This window comes from Elephas maximus, chromosome 12, assembly GCF_024166365.1.
Source record: "Elephas maximus indicus isolate mEleMax1 chromosome 12, mEleMax1 primary haplotype, whole genome shotgun sequence".
In the NCBI taxonomy this organism is placed as follows: domain Eukaryota; kingdom Metazoa; phylum Chordata; class Mammalia; order Proboscidea; family Elephantidae; genus Elephas; species Elephas maximus.
The window spans coordinates 108,956,591-108,976,315 of NC_064830.1; the positions used below are offsets into that span (position 1 = coordinate 108,956,591).

General features: G+C 43.7%; 1 protein-coding gene across 2 annotated transcripts in view; it reads right to left on the reverse strand.

Moving 5' to 3' along the window:
* Positions 1-1,828: 1,828 nt before the first annotated feature.
* Positions 1,829-19,725, reverse strand: part of LOC126087354 (general transcription factor II-I) — a 138,715-nt gene continuing 120,818 nt past the window's right edge. For both annotated transcript variants that reach the window (XM_049904760.1, XM_049904759.1), the window contains 15 exons: positions 18,909-19,092; positions 18,256-18,314; positions 17,771-17,845; positions 13,708-13,809; positions 13,008-13,073; positions 12,490-12,673; positions 11,569-11,627; positions 10,747-10,827; positions 10,221-10,304; positions 9,670-9,853; positions 8,279-8,307; positions 6,427-6,468; positions 5,603-5,644; positions 5,055-5,127; positions 1,829-4,246 (listed from right to left, as the gene is read on the reverse strand). In XM_049904760.1, the coding sequence (XP_049760717.1) occupies positions 5,069-5,127; positions 5,603-5,644; positions 6,427-6,468; positions 8,279-8,307; positions 9,670-9,853; positions 10,221-10,304; positions 10,747-10,827; positions 11,569-11,627; positions 12,490-12,673; positions 13,008-13,073; positions 13,708-13,809; positions 17,771-17,845; positions 18,256-18,314; positions 18,909-19,092 (1,250 nt within the window). In that variant the 3' untranslated portion in view covers positions 1,829-4,246; positions 5,055-5,068. The remainder of the gene's footprint in view (positions 4,247-5,054; positions 5,128-5,602; positions 5,645-6,426; positions 6,469-8,278; positions 8,308-9,669; positions 9,854-10,220; positions 10,305-10,746; positions 10,828-11,568; positions 11,628-12,489; positions 12,674-13,007; positions 13,074-13,707; positions 13,810-17,770; positions 17,846-18,255; positions 18,315-18,908; positions 19,093-19,725) is intronic.

Here is a 19,725-nt window from a genome sequence, read left to right on the forward strand (position 1 = left end):
TGATGCTTGTTTCATGAAGGCCACTCGAGGCCGGCTGACTTTAGCACTTTCTGCAGCTTCCCAAACACACTGGGTCGTCTGCTCCACACTGCTGTCTTGGACGCCTACATTGGATGTCTTTACTCAAGGACTTTTCCTGGAGGACTTTAATAGCGGGGAGGACAAACGTCCTAGGTTACAGAACACTGATCCCATAGATTGAGGATTTACACAGACCATCTAAACTGTAACAGTCAAGCTTCTGGGAGGTGGGCCCAGGGTTCCTTTGCTGAAGTGGGCAGGAGCCACTTCTGTCCAGGTCCTCAGGCGCTGATGAGGGCCTGGTCTTTGATCCTGCCCATTACTGACTGGGCTCCCGGAGGCTTTAAACGCGCCGCTTTGGGATCCCGAACAGATGTGAGGGTACATGATACCTGTCAGGCATCTACTGTTTCTTAGAAGTAAACTGGGCAGGAAACACCTTTACAAACTGGTGTTGTATCACAGCTTGTTTTCAGTGCTCAAACCTTCCTCATACTTCCCCAAATAAAACCACAAGATATATTGGGTAGGGAGGTGGGGTGGAAGGAGCCACCAACATCACTACACTGCTGGGAGGGACGCGGAGGAAAACCACAGGCCACTCAGTCCTTTTTGCTGTCTTTAACCCAGTCCTGTGGTGAGGAAGTCCCTCTGGAACAGCCAGGCTAGGTCCACATGCTGTTTATTGTCACCAGCCCAGCAGACTTGGGGACACATGATTTCTACAACCAGCCACAAGCTGCTTTCAATTCTGACCTCTGAGTCAAGACTGGCAGCCACAAAGTAGAAGTATAGGCAACTGGTGAGCCTCTTACCACATTCTGGAAAGAAAAAGGGCCCAAATGTCAGAGGCAGAGGAAAGCAACACTGAGTCCAAACACAGGATAAACTGCCCCACCTGTGGTCATGCTACTGGACTGACAAGGCCAGGTCCAAGAAGTGCAGGGAAGACGGCTACATCAAAGAAACCAACAAGCAGGTCATCTCAATTTCTAAAACCCTGCCCTCCTTCCCTCCACATCCACAGGAGAACATATCTCCAAAATTCAAGGCCGGAAACTGGGCGTCCACTTAGGATGGCGGGTGTCCAACAGGGCCCTTGGAGGAGATACCCATCTGGCGTGTGACAGCCATCTGCCCACTGACTGTTCAGCGAACCAAGTCCCTTGAAATCATTTAGACCAGGGCTTGGGGTGTTAATGTGCACAACCAGGATGCTCCTTGGAAGGATGCTCAGACAGCACCTTACATACTTTGGACGTGTTTTCAGGAGGGGTCAGTCCCTGGAGGACATCACGCTTGGTAAAATAGAGAGTCAGCGAAAAAGAGGAAGGCCCTCAATGAGATGGAGCGACACAGTGGGTGCAACAATGGGCTCAAGTGTTAACGACTGTGAGGATGGCACAGGACCGGGCAGTGCTTCCTTCTGTTGTGCATAGGGTCGCTGTGAGTCGGGACCGACTCGATGGTGCCCGACAGCTACAGCAGCAGCAGCTGTCCAGAAGTGAGAGTTTGGATACTATGGTCACAGTCTGTTCCCTGTCACTCTACAACACTGCCTGGTAAAATAATTGCTTGACCTTGAATTGGGAAGTTGTTCCAGAAGAAGCAAGCACATTGAAATTCCTGAAGATGCCTATGTGAATGGTAGTCAACAGCCATTATTCCCGGTGGGTTCTGTATTTACAAACCCACCCATTCACTGAAAATACTCCCAAGGCAGACAGGGGCATACACAGGGCGGTGAGAAACGTCCAACTGAGGTTGACCAATTCAGTGTTCACAGGAACTTTACAGAACAGTTACTGTAAATAACGAGAACCAGCTGTTATTGTATTTTTCAATCCAGTCTTTACTGAGCTAGTATTTTAGTAGGTAACTTTAACCATCCCTCCCCACAAGAATCATGCTATTTATCAGCTGCGCATTCAAGAATGAGCCACTAATCAGAGCAGGTAGCTGAAGGTTTCTTCTTGTAGATGTTACTGGGCTCCGACTAAGCAGGCAAGGGCTTCACCGTCACCTATTTTTAACGGGTCCATGGCCCTGAGCGCAGGGTTAACTTTGCCACTGCTGACTGGGGGTTAGCGTGGTCAGGCAGTCCTCCCCCACCAGGAAACACTGCTGCTACAGCGACTCTTTACCAGCTGCAGGCAGAGGTTGGGACACGGCTTCAGAGGACTGTGAGAGTTTGAGAGTTGGGACTTCCACCTCCACGTTCATCCAGTGGAAGACGGACGCACCGACAGCGCCCTCTGGTCTGAGCTCAAATTTCTGTAAGAAACTGGGCCTGTTTAGCTTCGAGGAGATGAGGATGAGACAGGAGAGCACTCCTCAAGCCTAAAAAAGTTACCACGAGGAAGATGAAGCAGACTGACCCTGTGCTGCTTTTTCAGGACCCAGAAACTGATCCACCGGGCAGATCTGAGAACATTCAAACGAGTGCTTTCATATATACTGTGCACTGTGTGTGTACACATACATACATACACATATGGAATTACACACTCATCCTGACAGGACACTGAGATAAATACACCTCCCTGGTTCCATAACTGCACAAAACTTGTGTTAAAACAAGGGCTGCATAAAGGGTTACATACAAGAGCTTAATTCCCTCTAAAACCAGCCTTTCGATGGATACGACTCTCTAGCAGATGGCACAGAGATGAGAGTGAAGGAGCAAGACTTAAAGACACCTTAAGGGAACCACAGGATTCCCCTGCCGAGCCGCCGCCTCTGCGTGCTGTTTGGCAGCTCCGGAAGAGTTCGTTTTGCTTTCCCTGAGCGCACACCAGCAGGAGGGAGGAGAGAAGAAACCTACAGCCAGCTTGTTTCTAGGTGTGAGGGGCTTATGCAGGTGCTCTACTGGGGGAGGGAGTTCTGACCCCAAGTCACACTTCAGCTGCTCTCCATCCGCACAGGTGACATGTCACAGATACAAAGCTGAGGGTTCCAGCTCAGACCAGATAAACACAGTGGTCTCAGGAACACCACGAGCAGTGGTGTTTTTAGGAGGCACCCAAGCTCTGAACACTGCCAGCGTTCCACCTACCACCAAGCCACCCAAAAGCCTCCCGAAACAGAATCATGAACACATTTTAAAAAGAAATGAATTAGTGTGTGAAAGGCATGGATGGATTTTATTTATTACCCTATATCTACAATTTAATTTGAGGTAAAATATAAGCAACACATAAAAATGCCTATTTCTGCTACCATGTAATATGATTCTCCGTGGTGAATAGTGATAAAGCTAATGAAACTCTATGCCATCACAGACGCTAGCTTTTCATATAGCTGGTATTTTACAACTCTCATTGTTTGTGAAATCTCAACACAGGTAAGACTCGCCTACAGATATTAAAGGGTGTAGAATTAGCTTATTGACCCCTTCCTCCCCACACCGGAGCCTCAGTGTTACAAGAAGAAATATAAAATAATGAAGGCGATGAAAACCCTTGAGCCTGACCCAAGTTGGAGCAGTGTTCCAAAGAATTCCACGCCACGAGAGGCTGGTTACATGACAGTGAGGCTTTAGTGTCATTTAGCTTCCCCGAACACTCACACCTGACCTTGAACTTCTGATACACCATGCACTTTATTTGGCCAAAAATCAAAGTGGAAGAAGTTCTGTTATTCATCTATAACCCACACGCGAGGTACTGACCTCTTACCGACTGTTAGGTGAGCCAGATGTTTTTTTTTAATTAGGATAAAAAAACATAGGAACCATGATAGATAGCTTAGGAAAAGGTTTAGTCAAATATACAGATACTAACTGTTCACTCAGTCATTGAGAAGAACCGTGAACAAAGGATCATTTAAGTGATTTTTCAAATAGAAAAAACTACAGAACTGAACTATCACAGGTGTCTTCTTCGCTGCAGAAGCTGAGATGTCCCAGGAGGAGAGCTCTTCACTTGATGGGAACACAAACCCGTGGCTGAGGGCTCTGCCGATACACAAAGAACCTGTCATGTTCCCTGTCGTTTTTCCAGCATTGCTGTAAAATCCTTATAATACATTCCCAAGTAAACAGCCATTCCAAATCTACAGTCACGCTGCTCTTTAATTCAATTCACAGAACTGCTGAAAAAGTAGACATTTCTATCTAAAAGTAGAAAAAAAGGTTTGTATAGAAGGTATTTCTGTTATACAAGTATATTACACAGCTCGGGCAGTTATCGGTCCAAAAGCTCTTCTCGACCACTGATGCTTTAGGCTGAAATGGGGGAGAAAACAAACAGGTGAACAGGTTAGCCCGATTATAGGAACGAAACATTCACGAAGGCCCAATTTAAGTGTCAAATTTTGATCAAAACCACTTGGGTTCACACGTAGTCATAAAACGATAGGAAACCTTAAGTCCACCCACTGACAGTACAAGGTAAATCCCAGTGTAACAAAAGTCGCGGCATAGAAGATCCACTGCCAAGCACAGACCACAGCCCACCAACGTCCAGCTGTGTGCCGTAACTGTCGCTAAAGTCCCGGATGGCCAAGCTCAGGAAGGTCAGACAGGACGTGAGAACCGGGGCTTTCTCACTCCTGGTCTACTGCTACCCCTCCTGTCAACAGCCTGGCCAAGTTCATGAAGTCTGCAGCAATCAGGCTTGTAACTCAGTTGTGCACGATGCACAGTGGGCTGGGGCAGCTGAGCCGGAATCGACAAACCCTATTATTATGGTTAGGAAACACTGAGTCTGTGGAACGATAGATACTGACTTGCAGCGAGGCCCAAAAGCAGGGTAAAAGGTCACCCTGCTCAACAGAAAGAAAAACAAGAACATTTTCCTTTAAGGGAAAAGTGCTTTTCTATCTTTGACTGAGAGACATGTATTCATTCAGGACAAATCTTTCTAACTGAATGTTCTAGCTCAAACCATCAGGAAGCCTTACACTTGGACTCTGCACCCCTGAAGGCGGGGCTGCCATTTTACGGCAGAAGGAGGGAAATCACAGTAACTAGTGACTAGGCAGGTGGGTGTAGAGGGACACTACCTGGCACATGGACACAAAAGCTGACTTACCTGGAGGGAAGAGTCTACCACGTGGCGTCCGGTTCCTGCTTGATCTGAGAGCTTCCATCAGTGTCCTTTACTTCTATTAAGAGAGGCAAAAGGGTATTGAGTAATTATACTATTAATGCAAACCTGCATATCAAACTATCTACTGAGAAAAGATTTAACTAAGAATTACGAGATACTTAAAATGGTAACATTTGCTGGGAGACAGCAGTATTTCTCTAGCAGTAAATTCTACATTTTGTTACTTACATTTTCAAAGTAAGACATATTCTTTATCTGTATTTAAAGGACACATACTACCCATGCTATATAGCAGTCCCTGAGCTGTTCTAGAATTCACTGCCAGTCATCTAAGGAAAAGGGAGCAAAGGAACCCAAGAGCCATCTCTGAATACAATGTTTCTGTATGGACTACAAACAAGGGAACAAAACCACCACACAGCTCTAGTCAAACGGTTTTAAAAACACAATTAATCCTTTGTCCTAATAAAAGTTTTAAGGACCTCTAGTTTTGTTTTGCTTTGTTTTTTACAACCAAACTATCCTTTTACCTTCTGTTGCGGGAACCTCCAACTGGCTTGGCTCAGCTGATTCTAAAGAGAAACACAAGAAGGTTTACTTGAACAGCTCACACAAGGTGCTTTAAATTATTTAAAGAGCCTGGAGGGGAGAAGAGAGGAGGCTGTCCAGGTGTTGCAAACGAAGCGTAAGACTAAGATCAAACAAAGGCCACAGACTCACAGAACACACAATTACGCAACTGTACACTGGAAATTCCACTTTTTGGAAATACACTAGTTAGCATACAATCTTAATACATCTCTACAATGAAAACAAGAAGTGTCTTCTTCATGTTTTTTGTTTCTTCCTCTGTGGGCTCCCGTTGCGTAAAAGCCTTTCATTACTTTCCATGATTTTTAGAGTGAAAAGAAAACAAAGGCTCAGCTGGCTTATCCACGTGTTTCTACGGGGTTTTTAAAACCACATTTCTAACCAATTTGAAACACCAACCCAACTTTGGCTCAGTAACTCACGTCTAAAGCAACCATTAGAGACTAAGGGCATAAAGGCTGAAGTTAAAGAGTCGACCCTTCTGACATTTCACTCTACACCAGCAGTCCTGGGGTTCCTGACATGATGCCTGACACGCAGCTGTGGGATCAAGCGGTACGTGTCCCACAATTCTCAGTCAGGACCCACAGCTTGAGTTTATAAGGCTTCCGAGTATGGAGTCGCAGAGACCAAGATGGAGTGTGTGTGCGCCTTGTGACTGAGCCTCCTCAGGGCTGGGAAGTGTAAGCACGTGAGGCCACAAACGGTATGTGGCCAGTGGCACAGGCAGGGATGTTTCCGCTTTCCACAACGTTCTGTTTACCTTGTATCACTGGGCCTTCTGACTCATTCTGATCCGCCAACTCTGAAAATAAAGCAGGTTAGTTTAAATGATAATAATTTAATGACATGCTGTTCCATCTGAAAAGCATTTTTATATATATTCTGTATCCTCATGATCCAAGCCTGACGTAACAGACACCCTTTTCTTTATCCCCAAGAATGGGACGAACATTTGGAATCACTAATAGTCATCATCACGCATCTATCTCATAGACCACTGTCCCTGAGGAAGAACAAAATTTAACCTTTTAAACATAAACTTAGGGGCAGGTCGGCTTAGAATGTAACATTCTTTGGAAACTAAAACTTACACTGCACAGAAGGCAATGAACTGGGATAAATAAAAAAAGAACACTGCATAGAAGACAATGAACTGGGATAAATAAAGCACGGGATTTCTTGAAACGACACAAGTTCCCCAGTGTGCTTAAACTCAGTGTCACAAAAACGGCTGAAGCTCGATGAAGGAGGGTAGGCCCCTCTTGACGTTCCCAGATACTGAGACACCTGCCAAGACAGACGCTGCATGAGAAGCTTCACTAAAACCAGGAACTATAAAAAATGAACTCACCTCATGTTTAGGGCACAAACAAATACATTTGGGGATAAACTCTGAATCTCAGAACTTTGAGGCAGGAGAGATGTTAACTAAACCCATGACACTCAAGAGTGAAGGTCAAAGAACAGGGTCAACAGCAGGAGGCAGACAGGAACAACCCTCCAGGGCAGGTGTGATCACTACGTGACTTCCCAGGTCAAGGGGCAAAGCCGGAGCCACGGGCTCTCCGCTCAATGGTCAAGGGACACTGAGCAAGAAACTCATGCAGCTTACTTCCTACTGAGTGAGCTGAGTTGGGTAGTTAAATGTAAGCGGATTTTAAAGAATTGGAACGATAATTTTAACGGGAAAAAAAGACTAAATAAATGAATTTTACTGGAATGCTGAAGGTGTCAGAAGAGAAAGATTTTCATTTTTCTAAGTTTTTAACGTTAATAGAACAATACAAAACGTGCCAACACAACTAAGACTTGTTCAAAATACTACCTAAAATGATACGAACACTAGGGAAATAGAAGGCCACTTAGATTGGCTCACTCAACAATATCTGAGTGCTCAGTATGTGCCAGGCACCGTGCTTAAATACTGACACACGCAAGTAAACCACACCGAATGACCTCCTCTTGTCATTAAATTCACAGTGACCCTATAGGACAGAGGAGAACTGCCCCATAGGGTTTCCAAGGAGCGTCTGGTGGATTCGAATTGCCGATCTTTTGGTTAGCAGCCGAGCTCTTCACCACTACGCCACCAGGGTTTCCTATATAATAACAGGAAGGGTAATAACAGCGGCGGCAGCGGTGGGAGCAGTAATAACAACAGCAACCACAGATTGTATTTACCGAGCACAGCCTGAGCCAGGCACTGTTCCAGGTTAGTAAATATTCAGGCTTTTCAGGCCACCTGGTCTCTGCTGCGACTACTCCACTGGGTCTTTAAACAAACGGGCGCGGCTGTGTTCTAATTCTTCATTCACACACACAGGCAGGAGCCCACTGACCCCTATGTCAGGCGTTTTACATATGCCGAGTTACTAAAAACACTCTACGCCCCCATGTGGGTGCTATTCTCATTACCATGTTGTAATAAAGTAAACCAAAGATTTAAGTTAAGAAATCGGTCCAACGTAACTTCTAGGAAGGGCCTGATACTGAGGGCTACAGCAGTGGCCCTACACAATTACCGCCTCAGGGGAAGTAACCTGTTACTTTTTGTGACACACACAGACACCAGACAAAACAAACCAAACAGAAAGTCTTCACAAAATACTCACGGTTATTAATCACAAGTCCTGGAAACGGTCTAAAGAGAGAAACAAATGGTTCAACAGTTTATTTCTACTCTATAAGGATTTACATGTATGTTGTGTTTACTCAACTAATATTTGACCCATGTCACTTACATGCTGGAATGAGAAATGTTACCTTATCATGTGATGGGAGATTTGTGTATTAATAGCCAATAAAGGGACACTGTGAGAAAATGCTACATTGAAGATGAAGGGAAAACAAAATCAGGAACAGGAAAAATAGAGCAAATCTAGGTAAATGGTTGAATGGATGGTTGTCTGCCAGACACCTGAGAAGGGCACGGAGAACGACCTCTGGTGAAATGATACAAAAACACAGGCTTTTAGGGAAAGGGGGCTGGGAGATGCGTGCCAGCGGTGGAGAGAAAGCGCCTTGAGAGGGAAGACTGGATCAGTACATTAGAAATTTCTGAGCACCAGTCTTTAGCAATTTGTTCCTGAGATTGTGGGAACCTGACAATGACCTGACTGAGTAGATTTAGGACAGGAAGATTCTGGGGGTTGGAGCAGAAGAGTGAAGACAGCTCGGGATTTTTGCACGGGTGGATGGAAAGAAGGATGCTCGCTGAATATGCACTGTGACAATCACCTATTAATGAATTTGAGTCTCAAAGGCTCTTAGAGGGCAGATCCAGCCAGTCCTGCCCTGGGACTGAGGGAACAATTATCATACTCGTTTACAGACAAGGAAATGGCTCACAAATGGCTGACTTGGAATCAAATCCCTGTCTGACCTGAAGTCCAGGCTGAGATGCCTTAAGACAGGGGCCAGCAAACCTTTTCTTTAAAGGGCCAGCAAGAACTATTTTAGGCTTTCTAGGCCATACTGTATGTCACAACTACTCAACTTTATCATCATAACTCAAAAGCAGTCACAGACAATATGAGGCTGTGTCTCAACAGAACTTTATAAAACAGGTGACAGGCAGATTTGGTCCATGGGCCACAGCTTGCCAACCCCGGACTCAGAAACCAGAATCTGCTGGTGTCGAATTGATGCCGACTCACAGCGACCCTACAGGACAGAGCAGAACTGCCCCGCAGGGTTTCCAAAGCTGAGATCTTTACGCGAGCGGACGCCGCATCTTTCTCCCAGCGTGGCTGGTAGGTTCAAACTGCTGACCTTCCAGTTAGCAGCTGAGGACTTAAACACTGCACCCCCAGGGCTCTTTCCTTAAAAATCAGGGGATTAAAAAGTCAGCCCAGGCAGGAGAAGAGAATTGAACATCGTAATAATTGCACTCATTACACTAAACTGTGAGGGCTCTACCACTGCACAGGACTGTATCCTGGAAGACGACTCAGCCACCTGACCTTCAGATGCCCTCGGAGCCGAGCAAGAAACCCTCACTCACCTGATGACTGTGAACTTGATAAACTCTGCAGAATCCAAGATCCTCCTCATGGAGCTGATTTCCAGGTAACTGGGGGCTTTGAAGGACACCCCCGGGGGCATGCCGTCGACCACCACGCATCCAGGGTTGATAGTGATTTTCCTGTAGGGAACTTTCACAGGGAAACCCATACCTATTGCTTCCCCTGTGATGAGACAAACATAAAAGCATACATTAATTTAACACAAGATGAGGTATTTAAAAGGAAGCATTTATTTTAAATTAAGATTGTCTTCACTGTTAACTAAGGTCTTCCTGTACTTCAAACAATATAAGCCTTTATTTTATCAACTTGGAAACTGACCAACAACACAGTTAATGTTTTCTTATGAAGATATTTAGCAACCTGCCCCCCGAAAAAACCCACCACCTACACACACGACTTATTTTTCATTTGGGCTTCTTTCTTATATGGAGATTATAATTACTTAAGCATGATCTATAGAAAAGATCTTATTAAAACAAAATTGCCTCGCTTATTTCAAACTGCACTTGGCAAATGCAAAACTTACCAAATTTTCGACTGAAGAGGTCATTCACTTGTTCTCTTAGCTGTCTGGCCTTTTCAACTTTTGACAGTCTCTCATTATCATCATCTTAAAAATTAAGAGAAAACCCAAAACGTAATAATGCACTTTTAATTCCAAGTAAACCAGAGCAGGTATGTTTAATGTGATTTCTGTTTTTCTGTATTTAAGCATTTTTGTACCAATCCAGATTGAAAACATTTAAAATTATAACAGCACACTGAAAATGCTACAACTTTATTCCTGTTGTGAAGAATTTCAAGTTACTGTTTTACACAGATTAAATGACAGGCGAGACATGTGGACACTCAGCAGGTTTAGGCTCCTGCTAAGTCCAATAGCTGACAGACAGGAGCTGTCTAGAGATAATGATGGGTCATGTACGTAGCTAACAACCTCTGCACGGGCAGGGAAAAGGCAGTAGCAGTGATCCCTGAAGGATCAGCACAAACCCCAGTGATCCCCGTCGTGAATGTCAGAAAACGTGACCACAGAGGCAGGGCGAGCACACCTGGAATCGTCACCTGGATGATGTTAAGATCTTCAACGCCTGATGCAGTCGTATTAACACTGGGCGATGAATTTATTTTCCCTTAAAATAGAAATTTTAGATTAGGATTCGCAGAAAACATGGCCAAACCTTCTTTTAATAACCGAGCAGCAGAAGTTGTGTTGGCTGATGTTTTGGTGTATTTTCACCACAATTAAAAAAGAGAAAGAGGTGACTAGAGACTCACTTCAGACGAGCGCTCTATTACCAAAGGTCCCACTCAGGACACGTCTCCTGAACCAGTACTGCACGGACCTCTGGTTTTCTGGGAATTTGTTTTCTATTTTAAGTATTTCTTTAAAAAATTAATCATCATCGGGGGATGATGTGCTTAAAATCCAAGCTACATAAGACAGGATTTTAACTCAGTCTTGTTCAGGATTATTTCTTTTCACGGTCTGCCTGGTCATTCCAATGTGAACAAGCCACCTGCAGGACTGTGTGCTCTGGTCCTGGGGGTGGTTAGCAGAGCGCCACACAGAGACTCAGTTACTCAGCACTGGGGGTCCTCACACTGCCACACAGAGACTCAGTTACTCAGCACTGGGGGTCCTCACAGTGCCACACAGAGACTCAGTTACTCAGCACTGGGGGTCCTCACAGTGCCACACAGAGACTCAGTTACTCAGCACTGGGGGTCCTCACACTGCCACACAGAGACTCAGTTACTCAGCACTGGGGGTCCTCACAGTGCTGGTCACGCTTGCGGCCAGCTCTCCTGCTTTGTTTCCCGCTGCTCTACATGACTGTCTAAGAGCATGCTTTCTGAGCAAGGACACTTACTTGGGGGGCTCTTAGAGGAGGCGGTGCTCTCCTTAATCGCAGTCTCAAACATTTCTGGCCTACAAACAACAACAGAGAGACATCATGTGCGCTTTAATAAAAGTTTAAAAAACATATATATATATACACACACACACACAATTCAACATATGAAAGATTTAAAAACCAGTAACTGTTTGTAAGTATATAGTCAATTCTTAGTAATGGCAGAACAGAAATGGCACAATTATCTAAAGAAACAAACATAAAAAGACAAATTGCAATTTTAACATTCACCCCCAGCCCCATCTTTGACAGCCCCCCCATCCCACCCCAATACAAAGCTGTAACAGCATCTTCCCACGGTTTGAGAATATCCTGGAATGAACCAGCGCTAGACTGGGGAATGGGAACAGGAACGACCCCATGTATGTGGCACGGAGACACAAGGCGGCTGTGAAACAAGAACAAGAGTCCCTCCCGGAGGAAGCAGCAGCCTGACCTAACGTGCAAAAGGCGGCCGTCACGAGGCCACGACAGCTTTGGTTACTTGACAGAATCGCTGGGTGGCTCAGGAGTAAGCCTTATATCAAGGAAATGAAAACCTGAAGTTCATTTCAAATGATTACTGGGCATCAACATATATTTTATTCCTATTTGTGTCAGTATTTCAAGTGTTAGTCAAATTCACAGATGCCCAATGAAATAAAGGAGAGAGATTAAAAATATCTGTCAGCTGGAGAAGCAAAACGCCTTTATAAAACCGAAGGCTGCTCAGATTCCAGCAGCACCACCAGCAAAAACGTAACAAGGGCAGGTTTAGCAACATCACGTTACTACCCCTCTGATACTCCCAATCCTGCTTCCTTCCCTTCATTTAACTTCTTATCAGCTCGGCCAGGACTGCTCCACTTCACTTCCCGGCTTCTTTAACTCACTCACTTTTTAATGATGAATTTAATCTTGGCTTTGTTTCTAAGTATCTTCTCCAGCCTTGGAATGCCGAAAGTAGATGGTCTTCGGAATGGCACACCCTCAGGTAAGCCTTCCACATAAAAGTCTTCAGGGAAAGATTCGAATAATGCAAACGGCACTTTCACAGCTTGTTTAAGGCCAAGAGCTTCACCTATAGGACACACGAAAAAACAGAACACTTCTTACGTACATACCACATTTATAACTTTGTCTTGTTTTAGCTAATAAAGGTTTTAAAAAACTGCATCTTCAATTACACAGTGCAGGTGCTAAAATCACACCCATTTTAATTACAGTAACTTTTATTCAATACTTTGGTGGCTCAAAAACTGGGAAGAAACTGTGAAATTCGAGCCTGCAAAAACTCCCACACTTGTAACGACAGTTTTGTATTTAAACATGAGTTGTCATACTCTGTTCTTTCTCCTCCTGAACAAAAAAAAAAAGCCACCTAATATTTCCACAATGTTCCAAAATAAACTTACCACATTTTTCATTGAAAAGATTTTCAACTTTCTGTTTCAGGTCCGTGATTTTGGCATTCCAGGCCTCTGCATGTAAAATAAAAGACGGTTGTTTGTAATACTTATCGATACACATCCAGGGACAGGGATAGGGGCAGGGACAGGGATTTGTCATCTTATTTTACTGTGCATCTGAGCTAATTTTTCACTTTAAGAAATATAAAACTTAAAACGCCTAAGGCTTTTAAAAATGTCATGTCTTGACAACTACTCCAATCCTGGTAAATTATTAAACTGTTTACCATATTACTAATGTATGTGTTGGCTACAAATAAATGAAACATGGTAAAATGAACTAAAAAAAGAAAAAAGGTAAAAACCACCCTCCCCAAACCAATTACAGTGTCTATTATGTGCTAGACAAAGTTTAAACGATTTGATCTTTACAATCTTCATAATAACTCTAGGAGGTGGGAAGTAACGTTATCCCCAATACACAGCTAAGGAAAATGAGGCACGCAGAGGTTAAGCAGCTTGGCCAAGGTCGCAGAGTTATAAAGCAGTGGCGTCGGATTTAAACCCAGGCAGTTTGGCTCTATAATCTGTGCTAATATATACTGACTTACTAAATAAAAAGCGATACACCTGGTAAAATAAAGCATTCTTATTAATTTATTTTATTTAAAATAAACTGAATCACGAAAGTAAAAAGCATATTTACCAAAGGAAAACTCTCTCCCTCGAGGCTTGAAGGGAACGTTAGAGCCGTTCGTCTGGGTAGGAGCTCGAACAGCTGAGGTTTGAGGGTTGTTGTTATTAGGGCCTGAAGAAGAATTAAAAAGAAAATTCACACACACACTTCATCATGCTTGAGTAATGCCTGCGGGTTCTCGGTTTTCCTCACTAAGTCCAGCCTGTACTGGGAAGTGTAAAGCCACGTTCAAACAGGATACCCAGAACCCAGTGCTGTCGAGTCGATTCCGACTCATAGCGACTCTATAGGACAGAGTAGAACCACCCCATAGAGTTTCCAAGGAGCGCCTGGCGGATTCGAATTGCCAACCCTTTGGGTTCGCAACCGTAGCACTTAACCACTACACCACCAGGGTTTCCCCTCAAACAGGATAAAAATATAAAATACACAATGCAAATGAGCAGGTTGCCAGTTCCACAAAGCTCCACCCATTTTTCTGCCTCCATCCTGCAATCTGACATTTCCTCCCCACACAATCAGCTTTCTGGCGGATTCCAGGAACTCGAACCTCACTCAGCACTTCACCACCATGCCCGTGTGGACCACCTAATCTTCCAGTTACCTACGTTTGCTTAGACATTTTTCTGTCAACCCTGGTCAACCCTGGAACAGAAGGCCCAGCATCTGGTACAACTGTCTCCACCGCCAAGCTTTCCTTTGGATTCTCTAACCAGCTGACATAACTTCTCTGAATTCTTACAAACTCCAGGACTTGATGCTTAAACAATAAGCTTATTACTTTAATCTGATGTAAACTATTTTTAAAGAATAGAAAATAAAAATCAAAAGTGATGCAAAAATAAAGGGAAATTAAGTGTCAGTTTTTTTTTTAATTCTTGGGAAAATAACCAACATTCTTAGCATATATCCAGAAATGTCAAATTCTTCAATGTGTAGAAATGTCTGTATAGGCTCTGGCTGTCACTTAAATTACCTTTCTACTGAGGTGTCTACTTCCTGTGTCTTCTTCATGGAAGACCTTTGCAGTAACAGACTGGCAGCTAAAACTACACCGTGCCTGGGACAAGTGCATCTGGTCACTGTAACCAGGAGTGTTACGTGGACAAGGCTCATCATCCTCTCTGCTGGCACTCTGGTTTATATTTAAGTACACCATGAAGGCTTGTTACTGAGAAACCATTCCTGAGGGAGTCCTTGTCTCTCAAACAAAAGCTAGTTTCTGGACCTGAAAGACCACGGTCACTGCCTTGGCGGGCTCTGTCGAAACAAGACGGCCTCTGGGTTTCTTTTGTTGGCCTTAAAGTACAGAAATACCACTGCTACTTTTCACTGATTGAGGAATTCTGTGTCTGGGAAGTCTGGCCTCATCTGCTGCCCCTCCCTTTTAACACCGTCATGAAAGCTACCAGAGGAAGGCACTTGCTAACCAGAGATAGTATATTTTATCACAAACAAACTCACCCCTGGGAACAAAAGCCTTTCTACAAGTCTAGATAGCACTCTGGGAGTCTGCAAGAAAAACTGAATCAGGCTGAGAATCCAGAGATCTACTTATTTCCTCTGAGGTAACCTAACCCTGATTTTTACTTTGTAAAATATTTTTTCTTCTTTGCTGCTTTACAATTTACATATGCTTAAAATTCTAACCCGGTTCCAATATGAACATTCTTGTCCTGTAGTTCAGATGACTGAGTCCATAAGAGTTCTCTAGCTGAGGATAACAGAGACAATGAGAGTAGTATAACCATCAAGACCAGTATGCTGAGCCCACGAATCACCAGTGTATATTATAAAAAATACTGACGAACTACTGCACCACCTGGGCTCCGGCTATATTAGATTAACTGTCAGTAAAACTTGCTGTTCACTGAAATCAAGAACAGAAGGCATACAGACAGCTGGGGTAAGGCTTCCAGAAGAGACGCGAATGAGATGGGTCCTACAACTGCCCCTGCTTTGAACCCAGGGGTGTTTCAAGGGCTGAGGCACAGAAGAAGAGGGAAAGCAAGCAGACCACGCAGTGGCCTCCGTTCCACTGCGCTAAACACACGTGCGACATAACACTCGTTATTGCAACAATCTCCACATGTACTATCCAATGACACTGTGTTCTTCCAAAGGAGCGATTCTGCCGAACAACAAGATACTGAGATGCCAAAAGTCACGTCTTAAGGGCGGTATTAGACTTTTTTTAAGTTTCAGAGTAAAAGCTACTCCAGACCTTCCTCAGCAAATCTCTTTAAGCTAATCTGTAAGTAAGAAGTCATTTCACAACTGCCGTAACAAAACTTAACAGGAAATTCGCCTAACATGCCAAGAAGCAGAAAATTCTGACCTGTAATCCGGGAGGTGGGGAAGCGGGAAGTCAGTCAACAGAAACAGACCCAGAAGTGACAGGAAAACTGGAATGAGCAATTAGAAATACATGCACTTTAAAATTATTCACAGGCTCCTTCAGGGAAGGGATGGTGCCTGTGTCTAAGGGACAGCTTCCTCAGACCTTATCCAAAAGAGGGAAAGTACAGAATTGAATACTTTTTCTATTTAATTCCCAAGAGTTTTTAAAAGAAGCGATTAAATTAATGTATGATGTCCATAAATCACACAAGGCTGCCTGCTGCCTTAGACAGGAGAGAGCAGGTTCTCTGCGACACTGCTGAATTCTGCCTGAATCCTATGATCCTGAAAAACTGCGAAGGTTAAAGGAATCCCCCACTTTCTTTCCGTGCTCTAAAAAGTGGCTTCGTGTAAATAACCATCTTCTCCATATGGCTTATATAAGAGCCAACAAGGTCTCCTTGTTTACCTATGACAAGGCCAGACACAAATACTCAAAATTCCCATTCTTTGCCTCAGGAACAAATAACTGAATTGCTTGTCCCCACTGATCGATCAGAAACAAAATGCTTGTCAACCGAACTTTGGTGAAGTTTCTATTTTTCTCCCAAGTCCCTGAACTTTGGCCAAACCCCTGTCTGAGCCAGCATACTGAAAAAAAAAAAAAAAATTTTTTTTTTTTACTAAGCCCTCCTTAATTAAGGATCCCTCCTGGAGAATAGGCTAGCCTCAGGATAAACCACACCAGGTGTTTCCTAAGCTTCTTTACCTTTGTCTCCTTAAAAGAAAAAACACTCTCCCTCTAATTCTTGAGACATTTGTGGATCTGAGGGCTGGGGGGTACCCCCAACAGCAGCAGCACCCCACTACAGTATACCCCTATGGCAGCAGCACCCCCACTACTGCATACCCCTACTGCAACATCCCCCACTAGTGTGTACCCCTACTGCAACGTCCCCCACTACTGTGTACCCCCTACTGCAGCACCCCCACCACTGCATCCCCCTACTGCAGCTCCCCCCACCACTGCATCCCCCTACTGCAGCAGCACCCCCCACTACTGTGTCTCCTACTGCAGCAGCACCCCCGCCCCACTATTACAACTGTCCTTTTCCCTTTCTGAATAAAGCCTTTTCGATGTGGCGTACGCAGACCAATTCTCCACTGAATAGCAGTATCAGAAACTCCTAACACAGGACTGAGGCTATGAGACAAAAAAGAATTAATATCCTCATGAAATTATCACTGGCTTTTTTTTTTTTGGGAGGAAACGTTCCTAACGGTTGAGGACTGTCTATAACATTGTTTAGTAAAAATTTTAACACTATGAACCTAAAAGCCTGAGAATCCTACGGCCCTTACAGGAATGGAAAAAACGAGGCCAACTTGAGGTGTAGGAAGAACTTACTGCCACTCAAGCCATTCTTAAATTTTCTTTCCAGACAAGGGTAGGGAAAACGAAAAGTGAAAAAAAGGAGACGAGAAAGCCTTCCATGATGTCCCTCTCTGTACCCCCTCTGGATTACCAGGAAAGAAAAACATTTTAAGGGATTTCTTGCCGGCAGTTTATAACACACCCCCTTGAACAACGTGTTAAATGTATTTATATTTTTAATTAGAAACATTCAGAAACCTAACATTATCACAGGTGTTTTGTAAAAACCTATTTACATAACTGTCCCCACAAAGATGTCCCTGGTGAGCTGCAGAAACAAGCCACAGGCGGCCTTACCCTCCACAGTCACCTCAATTTCAGGGACCTTTGAGTTACTCCCAGGGCTTCGGGGCCTTTTCGGCGACTGCAATGCTGTAAAAGCAAGCACAGAGTTACCTTCCTATACTGTAAAAAAAAAAAAAAAGGGGGGTGGCGGGGAGAGAATAGGATGCTTTATACAAGCAGAGAACTGAAATTCCTACAGTTTGGCTCTTTTCAAAGACACCTGAAGAATTAAGCTGGCAGTGCAATCCCCTGTGAGTTCCCAGAAAGCTGTGGAAACATGAACGAGGGACGACTGCAAAAGGGATATTTTCAATGAAATGTTAAAAAAAAAAAAATAATAATAATACAGAGATCCATTAAACAAATTACCTAAGAAACCAAAGAAACAAACCGAATGTCCCACACAAAGGTGCTGCGCAATGAGTAAGTCTGATTTAAGTAAAGGGGATGGAGGCTGTTTACTACGGGCTAGAGCATGAGAGAGGCCAGTCTCTTACCTTTAGTGTTTATTTTACTGGCCATTCCAGGAGGCAGGTAGGAAATAACTAGTTCAGGTCTAGAGAAAAAATCAAGACAGAGTTATAGGAGCCAATGCAAGGCTCTTCTCCACAACAGTAAGAATTTCCATGACCAACGTTCTGTATAAAGGCGCTCACAGGCCCACCCTGCGGAGCAACAGTCATTTCTGTCTGTCGTGGAAAGAATATGAGTAATTGACTTCTTTCGTGAAAAGAAAATTAACGTGACTTTAGCTTTTTGAATCAATGAAATTCTCTAAGAATGTAAATAAGAAATCCAATCACTGTACTTCACTGGTTCACAAGGTTAGCCAGGAATAACAGAGCAGACAAAGATCTGCGTTTCTATTTTCCATGCAAGAATTTAGGGATACTAAGAGACATCATAACTGAATAGCACCTTTATGGGTCAGGTGAGTGTTACTATTCTCTGTGTACTGATGAAGAAACTCAAGGACAGGTCAAGGGCTTTCCTGAGGCAGCGGACAATGCCAGGACCACAGCTCTGAGCTATGCTTTTTCATCAAGGTGTCAAAGCCATGCCTGTTTGTTCTTGCTAGAAAAAACTTCAACAGAAACATGACTTTATTTTTTAAAGAGGAGAAACGACTACAATGGCGAATAGAACTTACTTTTTAACAACAAACTTGATTTTATTACTCCCACGGACAATTCTTTCAAGTCGTGGAATTCCAAACCAGGTAGGGCTTCGAAAAGGAATTCCTTCTGGCAAACCTTCTACGTACAGGAACTCAGGATTTGATTCAAACACAGGATACGGTACTTTTACTGCCTCTGTGAGTCCAAGAGCTTGAGCTGAAAGTGTAAGAGAACAAACTTGTGAAAGGTAAGATTTTACACAGATATTAATTTTCGTCTACAGTCTCAAGAATGTAAAAACCCCCCACAAGCTAGCAATATTCACTTAATGTTGAAGGGATTTTGCTTAGTATATTATGCAAAACTGAAGAAAAAGCCTTAAAAAAAAAAAAAGCTTTTAAGGGGAATATTTTAACACTCCAAATCAAAAGGACGGTTATGCTATCAGTCAAAATTATCTCTGTGCTCTGGGCAGAAATGAACTGAAGCCATTTCACGATGAAATGGCAAAGACCCAAGCCTTTGTATTGTCATCTAGATGCAAGTTTTCTGTTTCAAGACAGACATGAGTTGTATGTGAGGCAACTCAGGTGAGCCCATCAATGCCGGGTATTAAAAAACGAACAGGAAAGTCCCGGGAATTCTGCTAGCATTTCCCACGCCTTACTTCCTTTTCCATGACTTTACGCCGAGTCAACTGAAATATTCTTTCCCACTGAGCTTCCTCAGAATCTTTCTCAACTTGACACAGCACTCCAAGGAACAGCTGTCAACAATCTAACTTGAATTAAATGATGACACCTATTTGCTGTAGCAGCGTTAGCCAGATGAGAAAATACAAACAGCAGG